A 24,523-nucleotide genomic window follows, 5' to 3' on the forward strand; every position below is an offset into this window, starting at 1 on the left:
CATGTGTAGCACATCAATAACAACAACAGACATGGTGGAAACACACAGCCTCAGTGTGGATGTGTGTCTCAGTCAGTGCACAGGCAGGTCAAACTCTGTACTTTCCCAGTGACACATGATAAGTGCAGGGATCTGGCCGCGGGCGCGGTCTACAGTCCAACCTAATATGAAAGAGGGAGCGCCAGCACGACTCCGTTTGTGTGGCTGCCAGTGAAAACTGTGACAATCAGGGGAGTTAAACTTTGTTGACAAATAGAAAGTGATAGCGGTGCTATCCTGGGTGGGTGATGAAACGATCAGATACGGGGGATAAAGGCTAACGACTTTCATCTGTCGCAACACTGCGATTCTGTTTCAGCTGTGCTACTTCACATCTGATTTTCATCTGGTTTGACTTTTGCTGAAACTTAGAATTATCAGTTAATTAAATTCAGCAGCAGGATTAAGACTTTTCTCAGAAGACTCCAGCGAATACGACAAGACATGGAAGCAGATGCTCTTGTGCTACTTGTGTCTTGTGACTCATGGACATGACAACTGGATCACTAACTAAATATAAACCTGCATTCACAAAACCAGCAAGGCGATGCAAGACTGAGTCTGGGAAACTTGTCGTTTGACAGATTTAATGTACGATTGAAATTATTTACAACAAAAACAGGGATATCACGTTACACCCATATAACACGGTGGTTTCTAATCTGGGGTCAGGACCACCAAACAGGTTGCAGAACAAGTGGCTCTGGGTTTGAATCCTGGTAGCAGCCAGGGCCTTTCTATGTGGAATTCACATCTTTTCCATATATCTGCTGAGAACTCTGGCTTCCTCCCACCGTCCAAATTTGGGATTGTCTTTGTTGGAGATTCTAAATAGACTCTCAGCGTCAATGTTAGAAGTAATTGTTTGTGTCTGTATGTTGGTAACGTGTCCAGGATGTACCCCACCTCTTCCCCAAAGTAATCTGGGATTGCCTCCAGCTACCCTTAAAGTATAAGTGCTATAAATAATGGATGGACGGATTGGAACCACCACTTTTGAGGCAGCAGCAGAAGCCAGTATGAGCATGCAAAACTAATTTGAAAAGGTTTGTTCCGAGCCTGAAGCTGCAGCGAGTCTGTTGGGATGTTTCCCCATCTGCATTTAACTCATTTTGGGTCAGTGGTGCATGAGAGGATCCTTTCTTCCTCCACATCTCTCAGCCATAAACAATAAAAGCTGACATATGAGCTCTTTCCCACTGACCTGTAAATCCATTTGTGTTTTATTGCCATGTCACAGTAAGAGGGTGCTTGCAGCTTGCTCGAAGTTGATTATGTTATTAGTCATATTGTCCTGTCAGAGACGTCGAACATATTTCTGCACTAAAACGCATAAATAAAAGCACACAACCTCCCCGACAGGCCAATTACCAGAGAGGTTAGAAGAGCTCGATTCGGGCTGCGGCCGAGGAAGTAAAACCAGATATCGATCATGTCTCTGTGGGAAGCAGTTCACTTCAAATTCATCTTTCACCTCTGGATTGAATCTCATTTTAAGAATGAACCACACAACATAAAGTATACGGGTTTCCCTGAGGGCACGCATGTTACATTGATTGGTTTATCTAATCACTGCTGCGACCTTCCTGTACATGCAGTTATGGTAATGAGACCAGCAGCTCCAAGCACGGAGAGCGTCTTTTCATTAGACACAGGCGATTAGTCACAGTTGATTTCATTCTGCATCTATTTTGCGATTTTTCGAGTAGAATCACAATTATTTTCAATCAGGACCTTGTTTTCTTGGTCTAATTATGTCAGAATGAGCTCAGTGGTACTTCACAGTGTTCGAGTGATTCTGAAGTACAGCACTGTTCACAATTGATTAGCACAGACAGATTCAGGCCAAAGGTAAATAACGAGTGAAGCTGAAACTGACCTGTTCCAAGTGACTGTTCCTGACACTCGCTGCATTTCCCCCAGCGCTGCCAGCAACAGAGACGATTTCCCACAGCCCACCTGGCCGACAATCATAGTGAGCTTCCCTGATTGATTTCAGAGAGAGAATTGCACAGTTAGAAAATAACAGAAACTGGATGGTGGAATAAACAAGTGGAAATGAGACAGCAGACTGTGCATCACATTGCCTGACCCTCACCAAAAGGAACTTTGATGTCCACGTTGGCGAGTGTTGGCGGTCCATCGGTCCAGGTGAAGTAACCGCTGCTGATCTACAAACATGTCCGAGATTATCAGAATCAACTTGAAAGGAATTAGCTACAAGAAAAGTTACCGAATATTGATGAAGAATTCAATATTGGATCTTTTTTTTTTTTCACAAAACTATTATAAAAAATATATCATGACTTCTTCAAGCGAAGAATTCTCTAAAGGTCATGACTACTACAAGATGATTGTGACTAAACCTGGAGGGAAAGTCTATTTTCCCCCAATTTTGTCAGATCAGTGTAATTCACTCTGACTGACCTTTATCAAAGGTAAAATGTTAAAAATGTTGTTTTGATTTCGATGGAACAGTGATGAAGAATGTGTCTGACTGGGCCAAGTCACCTTGATACAAAGGTCTTGGTCCATGTCCTGGGACGGTCCATCGCCTTCGTGGTCCCCCGGCGAGCTGTAGTTGTTCCAGTCGTCCCTCGGAGGGCGCTTCCGGTTCACCACCTTCAGGGGCTGGAGGTGCCGGGACAAAGAGGAGGAGGGCGATGAGGAGAGAGAGTTTGAGGACGACTAGAGGAGGATAAGATAATATCCAGCACAAAGGAGGCAAAGGGGTAGTGGAGATTTTAACAGGAAGACATTACAGGGGGAGGAAGATAACAACGTGAGACAGCCTGGATGCAGCAAAGCCAAGTCAGTGAGTAACAAACCATGTCTGCGCTAAATAAACTCAACACCCATTAATATAATTAATGACTGTACATGTACATGCATTTTATTTTACTTACCACAGCCTGGTACCTATTTTGGTTGTGATTACTGGAGCCGGAGGTTAACACCGCTCTGGGCTCCTGTTCTTCTCCAATCTCATCACTTGAGAAAAACTCGCTGAGCTTCTGAACGCTACAGTGCAGAGAGAAACATGTGAAATGAATCAAGTTGTAAAAACACACACAATAAATAATGACGTGTTTTATTACGACAGCAGGAATTCCTGCACTGATTCTACGGGCAATAAACTACACAAGCAACATGGAATTGAAATGAGCTCATTTTCATTGGTGTTAAGAAAACAGCATCCAGCCTGTTCACTGTCACATCCTTCATTCAGTCAGACCGATTGGAAAATCAATGGAGCATGGTTCAGTAAAATTAAATTAAAACACACACAGGAAACATGCTACAGTGAACCCTGTGTGTAGCAGCAGTAGTCATGTTAATATGAGTGAGTGCTGTTCTTCTCAATAGAGAAGAATCAAATGAGGATGACTCATGAAACATTAAACATTTCAGTCAACACGAAGAAAAACAGATGATTATAAATTTAAAGTCGACTTTAATGAATTCAATCTAAACAAAACGTTTTCTCACGTTGAAGAGTGAAGATAAACTGAGGTGATGAAGCTAATTTTTTTCCTGGCGTTTGACAAACTGTGTCAGATCACCGTGGTCCCAAAATAGACTCAATCTCAAAGGATCACAGGCGGCTTTGACCTTCAAACACGAGAGCTACGCCGGCATAGTTAGAATAAGGTATTTACAGCAGCATAGCATAACCCCCCCCCCCAACCCTATTAAAATACACCTCATCTTCAAAGTGTTCAAACACACATGATGGACTTTATGCTCTCTTTGCTTCATCTATCTTTCCTGGAAGGAGATCGATGAATTAATGTGAATTCATCTGTGATGTCATTCATACGGAGGATAATGATGATAAACGACATCAGAGTGGTTGGTTAATTATACATGAATAAATTGACTTTTTTAAATTTATACCGTTGCTCAGATGAGTCATAAATATTTGTGCTTACCCCAGGGAGAATTATTCATGTGAGTTTTTGCACTGTCAACCTTTACGAGTGGGGACAGTTTATCTTGGACAGTAAATCTACTCTCCTCTGCATATCCATCTTTCAAAATACTTTTTCGCAACGTAAGGCCATCAGAGATCCGAGTGTGCAAGAATAAAAATGGGTTAATCATATTCAGCCTACCTGCATAGATCTATGAGAATAACAGAGCAGTACAACCAGAGAGAGGATGACGAGAGGAGATGGTTATACAGTTGTGCAGAATCAGTAAGTGAGGGAGAGAAATCTGTGGCTGCAGGCGCCTGATGTCTCCACTGATAAAAACTAATTGTGAAGCTAATTGCTGAAATAAATAGATAGAATCGGTGTCAGAGAGCAGAGCTCTGGAGCAACTGGGACTTTAAGCACTTTGTTACATGCACAAAGGTTGATCCAGTAAAGCAGCTGATTCATGAACCGGTCGAGGGCTTCATTTAATCACGCTGCTCCTTCTCAGTGGTGGTTCTGTTGTTTCTCCTTTCGCTCGACTATTTTCGGGCACTTCAAATTCGTAACGTCTGCAATAAGACGACCAGGTTTTATTTGTTTATTTCCTCACCTTACAAGAGCCTTGACGGTGGAACGCACCACGCTGGAGAGAAGGAAGAGGGGGGTGACCAGGATGTGAAAGAGGGACAAAGAGGCAAAGGCCACAGCTGGAGACAGATCCGCGTCCTCCGAGATGTGAACATGAACCACAAACGTCTGAGGGATGAGACGGAGAACAGAATGGTAGAGGTTAAACCCTAAAGCCCCGGAGCTCTCAGCATTTGATTAGCCGATGGTCAGCCGTGGCCGGTTAAAGTTAAATCACAGTCACAGGTGAACAGAACAGTCGAACTCGACCTCTCAGATAAAATTGGATCCTAAGAGGAATCGTTTGTCTACATTTGTCCTCCAGAGTCGTCCCTCTCCTCTAGTATCTGTCTGACTTTTCTAATGTGTCACCACTCAGACCAACAACCATGAAGGGCTTCTATAAATACAGACAGGATTGAGTGTGTTGCTGTCAGAGAGACTTCCACTGTGACACTGTGAAATGTCACTGGACATCTTACTGGCGACACTGTCTGGCAGTGTCTTCGCTCCGTCCTTCACACTGACCGAGAGTCCAGGGGAGTTATTGACTCTAACGAGACTAAACATTGAGACTCATCTTACTTGGTGAATAAATGATGACACAAGAATTGAAACTCACCGTCAACACGGCTGCGATGGGAATAGCTGCATTCATGAAAACTGAAAGCAGAAAAGAAAGACATGGTCAAACATCAGTTATCTTTACACCCAGTCATGTGTTTATATGTTGAAACAAAAATGTTCACTTGAAAGAAAGTAAGATTTATGATAGAAATAAGTAAGTTGTGGTCACAGCGGTGAAGTTTAAAGCTTTGTTCATTCTTCTACCTGTGTTTGCCTAAGGGAGAAATATTTTCCTCCATTCCATGAAGTTCAAATGTCATCAAAGTACGAGTTGAAAGTGTGTGCAGAGGAAACAAAGGGCCTCACTGGATATGGATGTGTAAAGAGCGAAGGCCTGCAGGCTGGTGAGCTCCTTGCCCCTGGTCTCCTCCACACTGTCGCTGAAGATGTGCTCCCAGGCGTACAGCTTCAGCAGCTTGATGCCCCGCAGCAGCTCATTGGTTTTCTTTAGTCGCTCGCTGGAGTATTCCTAAAGGAAAAACATTGATAATTTGACACTGAGGACATCGAGGGCTATAAAAGGGTCCGACCAAAGGGCAACACGGGTTTGAACTACTGTGGGCAGAAACCTTTCAGAAAACAAAGCCAACATGTTTTCTCTAATATAAAATCCTCCTTCAGGGGGAAAACAACATTGATTGAATAGCAGCTTTGTAGCAGGCTTTATCTTCGAGGGACAATGGATGTCTCTAAAAAGCTTACTGTCACTCTATACATGTGTTATTCAGATACTTGTGTTGACAACATTGTGAGTCTGAATACACACCAGTGTGCTCTTTTGCGTCTGGGACAGCTTTGTGGCCACAAAGTATTGTACAGGAGCTAACACAGCGATGACGGTCGCTCCAATCAAGGCACTGATTCCCAAGAGGTAGTAGAGCAGGATCACTCCCACAATGATCTGAGGAGGAGGATAGAGAGACAGAAATGTTCATTCTCTTATACTCGTATTCAGATATTCACAAAAAAAGAGCAATGCAAGATTTTCAAAGAGGCATCGTTATCAGTTACAAAACTAAAGTGAGCAGCGGTGACCGTGAGCTTTATAAGGACGCCAGCAAACATGGCAGGAAATGTTATTCATGCAACACACAGCTCAAAACACTCTGACGCCTATGAATGAAAAACAAGACATTATTATTTAAAAAGACATTTATGCTGACATTTTATTCATACGCACATGCTTGCAAACAAAGCAGCATATTTCTTCACACGTCTGGGCTTCACAGACACAACTCTTTAATCCATCACTGCTCAGTAATTCCATGATAAATTAAGAACGATCAAGCTGAAATATTTATTCTCTTTATTTATATTGAAAATGGAGCTCTCTTCATCTACCACTGCTCAGGGTCGTTCAGTATCTCTCTCTCCACCAGCTCACTACAGGCATGAGTCATGTTTACATCCGTCCTTGGCCCATTTCCAGCCACCCACCATCTTTGGCAACACACTGAACAAATGCCAGCTTCAGAAATCCACAGGACACTCAGAAGCAGATGGAGATGGATGTGACATTTCCCGCCTTCTCCTTCGTCCGTCACCAGATAATGGGAGCCACCGGGGACGAGGTGTGTGATGGGTGAAACAACAGCAGGATAAGATTTACTTGTCTTTGTAATATCTGTATTAAAAGAGGCACCTTTTTACAGCACAGCCGCCTCTGAGGTGTGACTAAATGTGCAATGTGCAGTTACAGCGCCACCAGATCCCACACAGTTTCTGTCACTCTCAGACAGACGGAGAATACTAATACGGCTCAGCCCTCAGAGGAGCCGGCACGCTATTGCAGCCTGAAGGATCTAACGCAGCAGGGGATCTGACCTGCTGTGTCCTCCGTTCTCTTTATCCATAAATTTAGATAAAGCTATTTGGCGTTGGATTTCCTGTAGCCTGTCAAAACGTTGTGTCGTATCATCAAAATGCTGAAGCACTGTTGGAAGTTTTTATGCCTTAAAACTGTCGGCTGAAATTATACCACTGAAAATACAGGAAAGAAATAATACTTCAGGGAAACTGAAATATCAACAAAATGCTGTCAACTCATGAGTAACTTTGTGTTCAAAAACATCATGTATGTTGTTTTTCTTCATGCTTGTGTTTCAAATTGTCTCTGTCCTTTTTTAAAAAAGAAATCTAATGACAGGACAGCAGTGAAACAGGAGAGAGTGGAGCAGACATGCAGAAAAAAGCTGCTGGATTGACTGTTTTCTTTAAGTCACACATCGAAAGGTTGCAGATTTCCCCTCACACTAAATTTCCATGAAGAAACTAATTGTTGTGGATATCATGAATTATATTATCCATCTATAGGACACTTCAACACACAAATGTCACGGGCTGACAATCGACTGCACACATTTGCAGTAAATCTAATCTAAATCCCACAGGGGCTGTAACACCCGACTCTGTTTTCTGCCTTCACGTCTTTACGTCTAACGGGAAAAGACAAACACAACCTCAATGAGAAGAAATCACTGCAAAAACATACAATGCAATAAAAAAGGCAATCCAATAACAGAGGAGCAGCAAAATGGCAAAGAGGCAGCCCCTGCTCATAACACAAAATAATACAACATAATGAACTGTAACACAATGTAAACTGTGAATCGCAGCTACGACCATTACAGAGACAATCAACAAGTAAGAGATCTGTACCGATGGTTTATTCTGGGGTCACAGTTTGATTTGGTTTAAGCGCAAATGCTGGTTATTACCTCAGTGGTTAAGTTTTCACCAGAGTCTGTTTGTTTGTCAGCGAGATTACGTAAAAACTACTCAATCAATTTCCATGAAACTCGATGGAAGGTTCCGATGGGACATGGCCCAAAGAAGAACTTACATTTTCACGAATTTCCGAGGGAATAATTAATGGATGTGTATATGAGTGTGTGTAATGTCATGCAGCTTGATTGAATTTAAGGGGGTTGTTGGGCCTTGGCGGAGGGATACACTCTACTGGACAACGTTCTAGTGTTTTCATTGCCGTTTGTTTATTTGTTTGTCTCTCAGCAAATAGATCTCCATTAAATTTTGTAGAGGGGTGAAGCACGAGGAAGGAAGGTCTCATCATATTTCGGAGTCGGAGGTAGGCAAACTTTGACCGCCCTTCTACTGTTTAGTAAACATGAGAATAAACATCAGTCTCGTGTATGAAAGTCATTCGATAGTTTTGCCGTTGTTTAATCGGTGAGAGAAATCCAACACCAAACCATAGATGCGAACACAGACGTAGGGATCAGGACAATTCAAATGAACCTCTCTTACCTGCACCGGCATGGCCCACAGGTTTGGACAGAGGAAGAAGAACCACATGAGCTGGTTGGTATCTATGGCAACCAGGTTGCAGATCTGAGCGACAGTTAGCTCGCCCATAGACATGTTGGACGTACACAGACGCATGATCTTGTTGTATATTTTTGTCTGGGGAGAGAACAGACACATCGGGATCCATGTGAACACAAAGTAGAACCATAACAACCTCATGAGCTTGTGGCTGAAAGTCATGTGTCAGTTGGAGATCGTACCTGTATGGCTCCACGCAGGTTGATGCCTGTTTCAATGGCCACGTAGTAGGAGGCCTGGAGGAACGTCCTCTGCAGGAGCAGAGCGAAGAAGAGCAGCACAGCCAGCACGTACGCATTTTCCAGAAACTCCTTGGATGAAATGAAATAGATACCGAGCAACTTCATCTGGAAGCACACACAGGTGGGCAGAGGGACACGGAGGGAAATATCGACCGGTTTATCATTGTTAGTCAGGAGCCTCATCAAGGTCACGCAGACTGAGCTCAGCATGACTGGAATCGACTTCTGTCAATGAATAATTCTCAACTCAAATCGGCTCCTGCATCAATTTTTTCATGTTTAATTTACATGATACCAGAGGCTGCCATAGGGTGTGTGATGCAGCTGATATGAGGAGTGTGAGATGGAAACCAAAGAAGAATGTGGTTCAGCTACGGTGACAGACACACCATCCCCCTCAAAGATGAATTCATTCTGCAGCAGGAACCTCACTTCATCCTAATCCGACAATATATCTCTCACTCTCTGTAAACACAGAAACATCCTGCCACAGACTTGATTTACTGCTATTTTACAAAAACACCTATTTTCAGTATTCACTCCAAACTGAAACAATGTCGAGAACAATCGCTCTGAGTTACCGTCTTTTTTTATCAGTTGATGTTCCACTGGACGACATGAATGTTTCTTTCAAACAAACAAGTCTCACAGAGTTGCTCTCTCAGAAGAGATGCCTGCCTAAGTGACCGTCTGATGTGGCACTGTCTCATAAATATTTTACGAGGCTTAAATTAGTTCACCCTCAGGGCAGATGTACAGGAGAGACGGGGCATCATAAACGTATCAAGTGTGACATTTGAGAGTCAGGAGGAAGCCATGTGACAACGTTTGTCCGCTCAGGCAGTTTTATTCTGTTTCTCAATTCTTATTTTCTGCCGATATATTTTCTTTGAGAAATTGTCTTGTGACATGTGAGGACTAAACTCATGTCAACTCAAGTCCTGTGTGAGGTTCTTATTGGTTCACTCTACATGTTACATGTGTCCTGCACATAAAGGTCAGTGGCTCACAAACAACATTCAAGAAATGCAATTTAAAAACTGGTAATTCCAACAACAACCACCACAATGATAGATGAGACTCTCTAATCTGATTTCTATAGTTGAAATCCATTCACAACGATGGAGTCAGGATATATTGTGTCAAAGTATTTCTGTCACTTCTTTAAAGAATAAATGAATATGATAATTATTATTTGAATATAATTATGATTTGAAAATAAATATTGAAACCAAAATATTAAAAAATTCATGTTATACAATTAGGATGGCACTCAACACAAATTCAGTAGATCCAGAATTTTATCAAATTTCATACACTGATAAAAATCAGTCTCTCAGACTTCTGTCTGTTTTCTGTTTCATGTCTGAGAAATCAGTGAAAATGTGGAAAAATGCAAAAACCTTATAGAAAAAAACAAAACAAAATCATGTCACGACAGAATGTAGAGATAAACTAATGGACGAATGGGACGAGATGATTTTGAATCTATAAACAATCTCCCACTCACACTAGCAATAAACTATGTGCTTTGGGTATACATACATACATATATATATATATATTTTTTTTTTTTTAAAAGCCAAAAACAAATTAATCCGCCGTGATGTCTTGTGTGTCATGTCATCCTGCTGTGATGCGGTGTGGTCGTCCCCCTCACCGGCTGCTGGATGGTGCGGTTGTCCTTGCTGATGTGGTGGACGATGCCAGAGATGCAGAGCGGGCCGGCGAAGCCCAGCAGGTCGGCCATGAAACGGAACGTGATGCTGAGGATGAGCGGTCTGCCGAACGCTTTTCTCAAGGCCTGCCAGATCCACTTTGGTCCCTGGGGTGCTATGCCCTGAGGCCTCTGGGGAATAATTAAAAGAAGAGGAGCAGAGGTAGAAAGAAATATCAGCAGAGCGAATACGTTGAGCAGAGGTGAGCGGCTAAATGTCATTTATTGAATTCAGCTAATCTGCAGAGACTGAATAACAAGGTTGTCTAATTTAAAATATAAATTACAAATTCACACTGTTCGATAGGTGTATGAAGAAAGCTCCTGTGGAGGATAAAAGTAAATTGGATGGTTCCTTTTCCGCAGAGTTGATTCATAACATTGCTCAGTTATCTTCTCTGTGGAGCAGAACTGGCAGCACAACAAAAGAAAAGGAAGAAACTGGGTTAGACGACACAAGCCTGCGAACGGAACAAGGAGAGGTAATTGGTTGAACATAAAAGCTGAATCGACACCGTTAGCTTCAGACTCTTTCCACCACCGCAACAGAAACGAGCAAAATGAGGTCAAGCTCTTTCCATCCTCTCCTCTGCTGCTGCTGCTGCATCGAGGGATATGATGAGTGATGGTGAGTTTCACAGTGAAGCTCCAGTCAGTAACTAATGATGCTGGTGAGCCATGACAGTAAGAAGGAAGCTAAGAGGCGTCAGAGGATCTTAAGACATTAACAATCACTCTGAGACTTAAATAGATTTCCAGGACAGACCGGAGGAGCTGTCGACTAATATTCATTGATAAAATATAAAAACTACACAAACAACACAACAGCTCGGTTCAGTGAGTCCATAAGCAATGATCAGAGGGAAACATCTGGACTGTCACAGTGCAGTAAACACTCCCAGAACACTGCACCGTGTGTGTGTGTGTGTGTGTGTGTGTATGTGTGTGTGTGTGTGTGCGTGTGTGTGTGCACCAATAAGTCAATCTCAGAACTGTGAGAACAGATGTGTCCATTATCATGTATCCCTGTCTATAGAAGTTTGTGAAGAACCTCAGGCTTCAAATAACAACCGTGCACGTCACTCTCACACACACACACACACACACACACACACACATATAAATACACAGAAACACGTGTCCTTTCTTTCTACCTAGCAGTGGGTTCAAACAAAAGGGAAGGACGATGTTTCATGTTTCATTCTCACACACACGGAGTGAAACCAGCTTCCCATGAAGTGCAGTGCTTTCTCCCCCACAGGGGTCGGGATGTCGCCTCGTTCACAGTAGAATGGGACTGACCCGGCGCCTCCAGGCCCTCTTCTAAGTGCCCCACCCCCACCTCTCCAGTGGGATCTGTAAATCTCTCTCATCCCTTCGCTTCTGCCGGAAGGAAGTGGGGTTTTTGTTCACACCGGACGCACACGCACCGATGACGAATCTGCGTGACCTTCCAAACACTGGAAAACGGCGACCCTGCAGAGAAGGCCCTTCACCTCGGACCCCTGACACGTGCTCGGGAGATCAAGCGGAAGCATGACGAGGAAATATCCTCAGATTCGAAGACGGCCTCAGGCTGATCTCAAATCGTAAGGGACCAAAACTCGATTTCATCGGCTGGTTCAATTCTTTACCACACAGATTACATTATCGTGATAAATGGAAGATTTTTATTTCATTTTACACTTTCAACTCAAAAGTGCAGAGCGGTTCATCACTAAACTTGATTCAATCTCAATGTGAATAGGGATCCAGGATTTTTTAATCATTTTTCTTTAAATTTAATTTAATTTTTTTCAACAATTTCTCAGATAATTTTTCTGGATCTTGATGGAAAAAGAAAATCAGACAAGTTTAGGAGATCTAGTGAATTTAAAATGTGGTTTCATATGGGGACCGTTGGATCTGAGACTCTAACCGAGTGCGTTTCTATTTCTGTACGTTCTCCTCACTAAACAAATTGATTAGAGGATTTCTAGAGAGTCTTAGCATGTTTACATGTTTATATAACTACAGGCAGTGTGACATTTCAGTGTTTACACTGTATTTTGACTCATCATCTCTGTGACGTCTGATACAGTTTAATGTTCCATGTCCAGCCAGAGCTGCGTCTTCACAGGACAGAGGTCAACAGCTGTACAAAAAAAACAAGCTGCACACTGAGCTCATACTTAAAAACTTTAAACCTTATTTGTGTCTGTGAAAGTTAATCTATCGATGATAATCACTACATTCAGAAAAAGACAGTAGCAGTTTGCTCTAAATAACATCAAACCTTTAAGATGCATTTTGTTCTGGTGTTTTTGGACAAAACGGTTCAATATTTTGCGTCTGACTGAGACTTAATGGGAAAAACAGCTGGTTACTATTGCTCAATTTTTTTTGCAGATTTCCTCTGTTACTTTGCGTCACCATGTGCACCAGCGCCCAAAAACGTCTCGATTATTTATTCAGCATCAGTCACACAAAGCAGAAATAATGTTTTCGATTTTTTTTCCCATGGAGTGCAGTGAAATGAGAATTTACACTTGAGGCTTTTCCCACGTGATCTGGAAAAAATCCACACATTTCAGTTATTATATGCACGAGCCCACACACCCCTGTGCCAGTGCACGTGGTGGAAAGTAGCACAGCAGCTTCATGTAATATTTACTCATAAAACGCTTCACCTCATGTTGCCTTAATTAATGTTTCATGTGAGTTGTAGGTTTTGATGCATTTTTCCAGCACAAGATAGAAATTGCAAATTAAATATCCGACGGTGAAGCAGTGCACTGACCTTCTGGTCCTCAAAGGCCGCGCGTAGCTTTATATAGTTCGTGAGGGCTCTCATGGCGATGGGGAGTTTGCCGATGACCTTGAGGTCAATGGGTCGTCTGTGGGCGGAGGTAATGAAAGTGTTCATCCACCAGTAAGTGGCTTTGGACAGCAGGTTAACGAAGGGCTGGAGGAACCGAACGCCCAGGTCCTGAAGGTCCTCGGGGGGCTTCACCTCTGTGGGGTCGGCAAAACACATGTAGCGCTGCGATGGGAAAGAAAAGTAGAGGAGGACAGGTTTGATTTTCCAATACACCCGCTGTGTTTTCTGCAGTGACCTGAAAACCAAGAGTGAATATAAAAACACACAGCTGAGACGTTTACTCATCCGTGACTACATGTATGGAGATATATAGGCAGTTATAATTTTCTTTGTGCTGTATGTGAGAGCAGCAACATAATGAATACAACAGCTGAACACACTTTTATTTGTGGGACTAATTATTAATTAGTAGATTAATAATTTTATATGATAGTTCCTATGATAAAATGTACTGTAACATAAGAATCATTTTCTCTGCTGTTCACTCAGGGGACTCAGATCCACTAACGGAGACAAACACCATCAAATGTTCAATGGAAAAAGGTGACAAAAGAGTGAACCAGTTTGACGACTGGTGATGTGAAAGACAGAATCATCTGAAGAAATGACCATGATCGGTTTTTCCACAGTGAAATACAACTGGAAACATAAGGAACGAGGTTTTTTGTCATTGGTCAAATTTCTTTGAACCATGTAGAAGCCAGGTGGCAGCCAGAGGCTTTTCATTTTTCAGAAAGCTGAAAAGATCCGGTCGTCACCTTCTTGTAATAATCTGTTATTTTTACTTTGACATTGGTTTGAATGGATGACTAAGACATTTCCTGCAGATGTTCAAGTGTCCTTCGTAACATTGACATTTCATCTCACAGCATCATCAGATCAACATTTCACTTTGGTTCATAACAAAATTCCTGCAGTTTTTCTTTTAAATTAATAAAAATAAGAATTCCAAAGAGCCTTGTCTTTGGCTAATGTCCAGTGCTACTCTGCAGGAGTTAGCATGCTAACACAATATGCTAAGATACTAAACATGGTCAACATTATACTTGCTGGAAATTAAAACGTTAGCATTGTCCTGATGAGTATGTTAGCGTTCTATAGGACATAAATCATGCCTCCTCCATGTAAGCGGATTGGACGAAGGTCAAACTAAGCCCTGCACAAATGTAACACACACACACACACACACACACACACACACACACACACACACTCACCCTGCCCAGGATGACATTGATCTCCACAGATAGTAGTAGTCCATAAAGCAGCACCAGCAGACCGGTGATGCAGTAGCGTAGCTGCCTGGGGCCGATGCCATGCTCAGTGTATTTGGCAAACTTGATGGTCTTCATGATGAAGGCCAGCACCCAGTAGATCAGCAGGGCTGGGGGGGGGGGGGGCAGATTATATTAGAGCTGAATTTGAAATTTCATGGATGTCACCAAAGCAAAAACAACTATTCCTACAAGTGTGAAAAGAGCAGTGGGACAGAAAAGAGTTTGGAGAAGATAAAAAAGAGAAATGAATGTTCCTCTACAGCCTCGAGTTCTGGTCCCATTCTAAGGTTTAGATTATGTCTCTTTTATTTGGTATATACACATTTGTTTTGTTTGTTGATTTGACCATTTCATTATTTTGTTTTAATGAATATGCACTGATATTATTTTATATTTCTTTCATATGAATGAAGACGAGTGCTGATATAACATAAAATGTGTATGTATATTTTTCTTGAGTTTATTAAAAATGTTTTGAATCTTTGTCTGAATCAAGCTTTGTGCAATATCCAAGCACCACAGCCGTGGGTCAGAGGTGAATCTTCTGGCATCGCCCTCAGTTAAACCATCTGTTGTGTAAGAATGAAGTGAATCGTTACAGACATATTAGGTGTGAGCGGGAGTTACTGCAAGCTCCCTCCTCTTTCACTTATTTGTCTTTCTCTCTTTTTCACCCTGTTCCTCTCTTCAGATGTCAACTGCATGTGTCTATCTGTCAACACCTTTAATCCAGTGAACAGCAGATAAATCAATTGCCTCCCCTCCACAAGGATTCACATTATGTCCGTCCTGCAGGTTGACTGGAGTGAACAACAATAAAAGATGAGTGTTGTTGGGGAATAATTACACTGCAGGGAAACCAGATCATTATCTCAGATTCTGCTGCAGATTCATTTAAAGTGTTGAATTGTTCGTAATGAAGAACATCTATACAGGGACAATGGTGTCACCAGACTCTTTTCTATTTTGAAGAATAATTTCTCTTCATGCAACGGTGAACCCAGCATCGCTCCGTCACGTCTCCTCAGGAGACCGACTGTGACATGGAGACCTAAAGCCGAGGGCGGCTCGGCAAGTGTGAGGTGAGCGTAAATCGTTCAGAGCTGAACACAGAAGCGGTAATGATGTGTGAAGAGGAAAGTAAAACTGAACAGTCACAGAGCAGCAGCAGGATTTTCATTACAAGAGCAGACATGTGTGTCATGTGATAGATGCTGATGCACAAAGGTGAAGGGTGAATACTGATGTGAAATTAAGTTCACACATGCATTTCCACATAAATGGATGAGATGAGGGTTGAACAGTGTTTGTTCTCTTGCATCATGGCCACAGGGATATTTCGTTATATATTGTATCAACTCTCACAGGCCAGAACAGATTGTAATGAATATAACTGTGAGCAAGAACTATTCCGAACCATTAACGTCAAGAACTGTGTAAATCTTTCAGGTAAAACTCATTTTGTTAATGAAAATGACAATTAATATCAACCCAGTGCGGTACAATCACACAAATGATATTGCACTCAGTCATTTTGAAATCCAAAGGTAATGAGCCATTCATCTGCAAATGGTTGAACCGGCTGTGGCCGTCTGAATTATAATTATGTCATCCCGAAGAGCTCGTGCAATCTGAATCAGTGGCTGTTGACAAAGGTCGGTTTTCAATTAGACTGTTTGGTTAATCCTGGATTTACAAGCCCTGATCATCATTCAGTGATGTTTTCACATGACCTCATCAAACGTTAGGTGTTTACAGCAGAGCTACACAAAGAACAACACTGACGGAGCAAGATTATGTTCAGTCAATAAAAAAAAAACATGTGGAGGATCAATTAACAAACTGAATTTAAGAATATGTTACCTAGTAGTAGTTTTGGAAAGTTGGAGGTCTCGATGTTATGATAGTAGATAATAGAAGTGATGCCGGCCATGAAGGCCAGAGCAGCAGGCATGTACAGGTGAAGGTGGGCCGATTGGCTGAATCTGCAAATGAATATCAGATCGAGGAGAAAAGGGATTAGAGTAAGCACAAAATGACACATATAGATCGAGGAGGCCACCAGGGACATCAGGGTGTGAAATGTTCCACACACACACACACACACACACGTTCACGTAAATACGATGCAATCAGTCTTAAACAAACATCCAGGGATTTTCAGCACAGCGCTGAAATCAGTGTAAAGAGATCAGTGAAGTGGTGAGCAGATGGAGAGCTCTTCATTTCACTTCAGCAGCAATCCCACAAATGTGGTTACCCGCCTCCAGACTGCAGAACTGCTAATAAACAGTAATCCTGAGAGGATGCATGGAGGCCCCGGCAGAGACAAACAGATTTAGAGACGGAGACGGCAGAGTTGGATTCTATCTGACTCAGTAAAACAAATAGTAAAATAAACTCATGAGCACGTTAATAAATGCATAATCCCGGCACAGCTTTGTTTGTTTGTTTGTTTGTTTGTTTGTTTGTTTACTTTTGCTTACGTCAGAGTTTAATTGGGGCGAGTGCTAAATGGTTAGCGCTTGTGTAGCTGTGGACGCTTTTTATGTCAAAATGAAGCTGCAGCTGACACAGATGCTAAGAAGCTATAATTAACATCTGTGTCAGTGACTTTGGAAACCACAGAAACAGCAAATTATGTGTTGCTACATTTCTGATACCAATAAAAAATAGATATGTTCCATTAACACGTACTCAACCGCTGTCTAGATAAAAAAACTAATGCTAACTATAGCTCGCAATTTGAAGGAGTACCTCAATTAAATTAATCAATCAAAATGAACAGCGAGGGACAACCACAACAATGAACCATGGAGTGCAAAATGCAAAATACAATTATCTCAGTGTTAAGTGTTATAAAGTGAAATTTAATGTAAATAATCAAACTTTGGGGATCATTTTTTTACGCCAGCATCGTCAGAAGTTCCCAGATGCACCTGACCTGAAATCATGACGAAGATAAAACGTTACACGAGTAAATCAAACGTACCCATCGGAGACGATGCCCTCTGCAATCTCACAGACGAGGATGAAGAGCAGGACGAAGGTGAGGAGCCAGCGCAGGTTGTGACCAGGAAAGTGAAGCCAGGTGCTGTGGTGGATGTGGACCTTGGAACTCTGGCTGCCCCAACCTCAACCAGGACACAAGAAATTCAAATTTAGACTATCAACCAGAAACAGAAGAAATCTCCTGCAGATATGCAGACGACCTAAACAAAGACTGGAAACACACAAGAATTTCTACGCGAGTGGCATGAAAAATTAAACTGTGCACAACCTTGACTTAATGCGCTGCTTTCTATTCCTTGTGCAACCTTGAACATGCTGAGCTACAGTACATGACAAGTGCTCTCATCCTCAGAGCAAGGCTGGATGATAGCGGCAGGAAAACTAAGAACACGAATCGGCTGGGTAAAAGGTCTTCCTGCCTGAGAGCTAACTTTGCTGTATTTCAGGAAACGTTGCCTCATGCTTGGCAGACAAAGCAATGAGAGTGGATACATGGCTGCTGGCCTCAGACCCTTCAGTCAGTTATTTAAGCTCTTTACTTTGGCCACAGCTTCACCCTGTCTCAGGTCAGACAGGGAAATGACAATAATCTCATCTAAGTGCAATTTACATCATTAATGTGAGACACTGCTGTCGTTCATCTCTGCTGAGTGAACTGTGATAATGACTCCTCTGCTGTTGGCACCGTAGCTACGTTCATTTCTCAGAGGTGTTGGTGCAGGCCAGCAAATCATACACACATAGACACCCACTGCACGGATTCGTTTATCTGCCTCTTCCTTCTTCTTGTTTTCACACTTACAAGCAAATTCATCATCTGCTCGGGGACTATACGACTAAAACCATCTGATAAAATTGTGTATAGCAACTTCCACTATTATAAAGTATATAGGTTTATTTCTTTGGCGGCAGATGCAGATAATCATACGAATAATAAATTCAGCAGAAGGCCAAGGTGAAATAATCCTTATCTGTGACTGCTGCTGTAATGCAGACTGTTTCATGAAGGTGTTGTACATATATCCACAGTCCTCTCACTGCCCTCGATGTGTGCACTCAGAGGTCTGCACTCCAAAGAGCTGAAGCATCACGCAGCTGCAGGGCAGAGCGAGTGCAGAATGTCATATTTAAACAGGACGCTCACTGAACAGGATGTGTCAGGTGCTTCGTGGTGAACTGAAAAGCTTTCACACCCCTGAGGTTTGTCTTTGGTGACAAAGTTGTTAGTGGAAGCAGAACAGCTGAGCCAGAGGAATCACTGCAGTTTATGGGTTTACCTCTCACGGTGGACGCTCGTGACGTTTGGGGATGTGACTTCAGATTCTGAAACCACAATACAAACGTCCACAGTCTCATATCACGATACAGGATGATGGAACTTCAACCCACTGACAGGTGCAGCCTGTTGACCTCATTACTTTGCTGATGTAAGAAAACTGATTTTCCATTCAACATTAAGATTGTAACACATGAAGATCACAACACTAATATTTACTTTGCTTTCACCCATGTTTGTTTGTTTGTTGGTTTTTAAGCAGGATTGTGCAAAAACAACAGGAAGGATTATCACGAAACTTGGTGGAATGATACATCGGTCAGAGAAGAATCCATTAAGTTGATTGTTGGCTTAAATCACTTTTTCATTTTTTACATTTTCACAGATTATTGAATATTGATGAAATTAATCAGGCATATTCAGGGAGAACCCATATCTGTGAGCGTGTCCAACTTGGTGCAGCTTGATTGAATTTAAGGGCACTGCTGAGCCTCGGTGGAGGAAAGAGCTCTTTAGAATTGTTGTTGTATATTTTGTACATATCACACATTACACCAATTTTATTGTCTTCCAACTGCATGTGCGACGATTTTGGCCCAGTGATGATCGAGTGAACACACCTACAGAGGTTAGGGTAAGAGGACTATAGTTCAATTAACTGAAGATGTCTAATAACCCTGAGATTTGAGATCCCTCATTCAAGTCATCAAAGTGGGAACAAAAGAGAAACTGAGGTGTGACTCAAAACGTGTATATTATATTTTGAAAATCATCGCCTACTTTTTTGTGTTTTGTCGTCCCTCTTTTCTTTTGCTAATTAGCATAAATTAGCAGAATTTGATTTGCAGAGTTAATAATTACATTGAAAACCATTTATGGATGTCAACATTGTTTGGAGGATCAAAGACAAACAGTTCACAGCCACTGTTCTCAGGCGCTGCAGTTTTGAAAGCTACTGATGCAATACAGTGACAGAAATAACTCTGGACGCTGAAAAAGATCAGACTGTCTTATTACAGAAGCATCCAAATATAAACACAAAGACATTGGGAGTTCAACGTGTAACTAAGAAGAAGAAATGAGTTGTGAGAGTTCTTGAGACCACAGGAACACCGGGGCAACACATGGAGTGTTAAAGTGCTTCCAAACAGACACACATATAACACACACACACACACACTGACATGACAGAGCACATGATGAAGCCAGAGCGTGTGTGTGACCGTGGCAGCGGCGGGTTCACAGCGACTCATCTGTTACACGCTGATGATGACACTAATGGAATGGCCAGCAGCCAGGAAGGGGACCAGAGGAGGTGTAACCTAATCCAGGCATGATGGCATCTGTTTGCCTCTGTACAGAAACAATTCATCACATAATGCTGGCAGCATAAGAAATGTCTCCAAATGTCCTACCTGTCTCAGGGAATGATGTCCAAGATGGAACGATCCAAGTGTGTAATAGTGTGTAATGTATTATTTGACATAATATATTGTGTAACAGTTCATTCATCACATGCAAAAGTTAAAAAAAAAAAAAAAAGGAGCTGACAAGGGCAGATAGGGAACATTTCAAAGTCTTACATCCTTGTGTTGACACCTTGTCTGAGGACAAATGTGAGTGTGTCTGTTTGTGTGTGAGTTGTGGGGTGAAGAGGTTGAAGGATCTCACCCCCCACTGACACTCACCGATGAAGAGGATGGGAAAGGTGATGAAGAGGAGGAAGACATGTGGCACCACATTGAGCGCGTCCAGGAAACAGCCGTTGTTCAGGACACCCCCATCCACGTTGTAAGCCACCGAGTTATTCTCGTTCCCACAAAATGCCAAGGACATGGTGGAACCGGGACTCTGCAGGGAACCGGCCGGAGCAAGAGGAGGAAGAAGAGGAGGAGGAGCAGGAGGGAAGGAGGAGGAGGACCAGAGAGAGAGGAGAGACAGAGAGATTTAAACGGGAGGCTCTCAGAGCATTTCGTCTTTTCAAAGGGAAGACTGACGGCGTCTTCTGTAGATCCTGGTAATTCCCAAAGTGACCTCCTTCCTGCTCCTCTCACAAATCCAGCTTCAAAATAGCAGAAGAGAGGAGAAGAGGAGGGGGAGGGAGAAGAGGGTCAGAGGCAGTCACAGTCCAGCTCAGCAGCCGCAGCAGCTTCCTCCCCTCTCCGGCTGTCTAAGCAGCTTTCTCAGCCATGCTGGTGAGAGACATCTGTATCGCTTCTGCCCGCAGTCCTCAGACATCCTTTAAAATTGAAGCTTCTCCTGCACACAGCTCCGCACAGCTCCAATGGAATGCATCCAAACACACGCACACACACACACACACACACACACACACACGGTCAGTGCAGCGGCGGCATTCTGCAGTGCACCTGCTATTCCTGTCTCTTTGCAAATGAGAGCCCAAAGTCGACCTTGGAAGATGAGAGCAGAGGAGGGCACAACGTGGAGGGGAGCTGGAGGACTGAGCTGCAGAGCCTCTAAAGGTAGGAGGGAGAGGTCGGGAGGAGAGAGTGACTGATGGAGAGAGAGGGGGGGAGAGAGAGAAGAGAGAGATAGCAAGAGAGAGAGAGAAGAGAGAGAGAGAGAGCAAGAGAGAAAAAAGAGAGAGAGAGGGAGGGAGGGAGGGAGGGAGGGAGAAGAGAGAGAGGGAAGAGAGAGAAAGAGAGAGAGGGAGGGAGGGAGAGAGAGATGGGGGGTACAGCTCCTGAGAGAGCTGTGCAAACGTCATACAGAAGCACATGTGAGGCATGAGCAGGCGCTCTTATCTAAATCAGAACACCAGACTTTCAGAAATTACATAACCCCCTGAAATACCCTTTAGTCACTTATTCCCATTATGGTTCGTATCATATCTAAGCAAGAAAACAAGAAGGAGAGAATGCATGGAAAGTGGGTAACCAGGCTGCACACATGAAAAATAATGATATAAAATATTAATGCATTCCTGGGACGGATGAATGTGCAGGGAGGGATCAGGCTGCAGCCGCAGGCAGCTCAGGGATCAGCAAAGACCCACACGGGACCAGATTTTGATAATCCATGTAACAACCGGGTCAGATTTATAGCCTTTTCTTAGTGTTTAATATGATTTAGGGTTAATGTAATGCATGCCACGCTGACCATCACATTATAACAGCAACAAGTTTCATATAAATCCATCCAAGAGTTGTAACATAGTCCTGCAAACTAACTAGACACAAGTAAACAAAGACCAATTAAAACATAATAAATATCAATTAAAATGCTGGATTGTTTGTGTGAATGCTGCCATAACTTTTTGCAAACTACTCATGGAGCCAGTGGGAGCCTTATTTGTCATGGAGAGGGAGCAGACGTGCAGCAGTGGCTTTTCTCTGCAAACACAACTGTGACAAGATTTGGCTCGTATGGTCAGAAGGTCAAATGGCATTTTGAGGAAGCAATGAACTGTACGGGAAAGGGAAGCCATCCAGACTGGGTGTAGTTTAAAGTGAAGATATTCCTGCTGTCTTACATTTCAACTCCTGAGATGCAGCGATCACAGCACGTGAAGCCCTCTCACTTCCATCCTCGTTATGCTTTATAAAAACTGACTCTGACAGAACCACAGGGACCAAAGCTGAATGAGGCTAAGATGAATTTCTGAGGTCTTGGTAAATGTCAGTGGTAAGATGTGAATTGTTGTTGAATAGCTCTGTGTGTGTGTTTCAGGTTATTAATTATGTGTGGGGACCTGAATCTGTTTTCACAGTATAGGGCCTTGTCTTCCCTATGGAGACAAACAGGAAGTCCTCATGTTAGGTTAGGTTTATGTTACTACAGTTAAGGTTAGAGTAAGTCTACAGGAAGTCAATGCAAGTCAGTGTAACGTCCTCTGAAGCCTTGGAGACACAGCTGTGTGCGGAGCTGTGATGTTTTTTTGTCACCGGGAGTAAACTGATGATGAATCATATATTATTTTATTTGACCATGTGAATCTATTCTGTAGGACTTATTTTCACTAGTGGTTTTTTTGCAGATGTAAAAAAAAAAAAAAGCTTCTTTTACAAAAAGCTGTGAACACATAATGGAACAGCTCTCCCTCCCCACCAGCACATCCAATAATTCACAATCTCAATGATGCATGAGGCCATGACATATGGACTCATTGAGTAAGTATGACCTAATGTGACTAACAACATCTTTACACAGCGTTAATCTGCAGCCACTGCATATATGCACTGGTGCAACTGAGCAGCGCAGCCAGAACTATTCCAAGTGGAAGTATGGATCGAAGTGAGTGAACAGGTGAGACGAGCAGCAGCAGCAGCAGCAGCAGCACTTACCGGTTTATATCGTGAGATCATCGTGCTTCAGCCTCAGACTCTGATCAGTAATGTCACACCCGTCGCTTGGCTGATAAAACCACTGGAACCGTCTCTCACGCGCTCAGAGCGCAGCTGACTCCTCTGTGCCCAACTCCAGTCTGACCATCAGAGCGCGAGGAGCTGTCCACGGTGCTGAACCCGGGTACCGAGGAGGAGGAGGAGGAGGAGGAACAGGGGAGGAGATGGTGGAGTAAAGTTAAGGAGAAAGAAGGAGGTCGATGTTCTGACGAGGCCTCCTCTCGTGTCCCACATGAACCGTGGAGCGGCGGGTTACAGCAGCGGACAGTAGTCACGTACATGCATGAGCCGAGACAGGCTGACTGAGCGGTTACATAACAGCGAAGTGCGATGATGCCCAAAGCACCAGCATCGCATGATGCACTGTTCTGTGTCTCTCTTCTACCTCAGACCTGAATTTACCATGATTAACTCGTACTTTGTAAATATGATCTCACTGCAGGTTCTCTGATTGTAATATTTAGTTTCGTTAAAAGCAGAATCATGAACAAAGCGCGGAATCCCTCGTTCACATAGCAGCTTGGTATTCAAGGAGCACTGTTGCCCCCTGTGGACGTTTGACGTTTAATTATAAAAATCGGTACAGCTGCTCATGCATGGTTAGAATAAATCAATGAAGAAGAGCAGATGAAGAAGGTGAATAAGAACCACCAGTGGGGGGGTGCAGCAGGAGAGAATCTTCTTTATTATACTCAAATCTAATCAACATTTCAAATCATCAAAACAAGGGGAAAAAAATGCTGAACATATCATTTCAAGAAATTTTATATTGAATTCCATTTTATTTGCAAGGTGCCGACCCACAACATGTATTAACCCAGTGCAATTTACATAGCAGGGTTGAGACCGTACGATATAGAGACACACAACAGTTCCCACAACGTGTCAAAGATAGATATAAAGTCCTGAGTTTCAAAATGATTTTTTTCCACATTGTGAAAAGGTTTAAAAGAATTTAACTTTTATCACTTCACATTTGTTAAAGTTCTTCTGGTCTTGATGGTCACTCAAAGCTCTTTACAGCAGTTTTTCTATTCACCCGCTCCAACAAATGACAAGTGACTCACACACAATTTAGGGCTCAGCAACTTGCCTCAGGACACATCAACAGGAGGAACGGCGGATACTGTGATCGAACCATCAGTCTTCTATCCGCTCTACCTCCTAAGCCACAGCCGCAAAGCAGAGATTACAGAAACACAGAACAGAAACTCCAC

General features: G+C 42.8%; 1 protein-coding gene across 4 annotated transcripts in view; it reads right to left on the reverse strand.

Moving 5' to 3' along the window:
• The window catches only part of abcc8 (ATP-binding cassette, sub-family C (CFTR/MRP), member 8), a 57,271-nt gene extending 33,549 nt beyond the window's left edge, over positions 1-23,722 (reverse strand). The window contains exons 1-17 of one of the 4 annotated variants that reach the window (XM_069527819.1): positions 23,247-23,722; positions 20,631-20,793; positions 17,647-17,788; positions 16,518-16,639; positions 14,595-14,761; positions 13,297-13,539; positions 10,461-10,649; positions 8,741-8,905; positions 8,481-8,636; positions 5,980-6,114; positions 5,520-5,682; positions 5,209-5,249; positions 4,570-4,715; positions 2,946-3,060; positions 2,551-2,727; positions 2,138-2,210; positions 1,919-2,024 (exon numbers count right to left, since the gene is read on the reverse strand). In XM_069527819.1, coding sequence (XP_069383920.1) covers positions 1,919-2,024; positions 2,138-2,210; positions 2,551-2,727; positions 2,946-3,060; positions 4,570-4,715; positions 5,209-5,249; positions 5,520-5,682; positions 5,980-6,114; positions 8,481-8,636; positions 8,741-8,905; positions 10,461-10,649; positions 13,297-13,539; positions 14,595-14,761; positions 16,518-16,639; positions 17,647-17,788; positions 20,631-20,793; positions 23,247-23,267 — 2,324 coding nt within the window. In that variant the 5' untranslated portion in view covers positions 23,268-23,722. The remainder of the gene's footprint in view (positions 1-1,918; positions 2,025-2,137; positions 2,211-2,550; positions 2,728-2,945; positions 3,061-4,569; positions 4,716-5,208; positions 5,250-5,519; positions 5,683-5,979; positions 6,115-8,480; positions 8,637-8,740; positions 8,906-10,460; positions 10,650-13,296; positions 13,540-14,594; positions 14,762-16,517; positions 16,640-17,646; positions 17,789-20,630; positions 20,794-23,246) is intronic. The other 3 variants (XM_069527821.1, XM_069527820.1, XM_069527822.1) reach the window with 3 other exon arrangements.
• Positions 23,723-24,523: the final 801 nt, after the last annotated feature.

This window comes from Paralichthys olivaceus, chromosome 7 (genome assembly GCF_024713975.1).
Source record: "Paralichthys olivaceus isolate ysfri-2021 chromosome 7, ASM2471397v2, whole genome shotgun sequence".
Classification (NCBI taxonomy): domain Eukaryota; kingdom Metazoa; phylum Chordata; class Actinopteri; order Pleuronectiformes; family Paralichthyidae; genus Paralichthys; species Paralichthys olivaceus.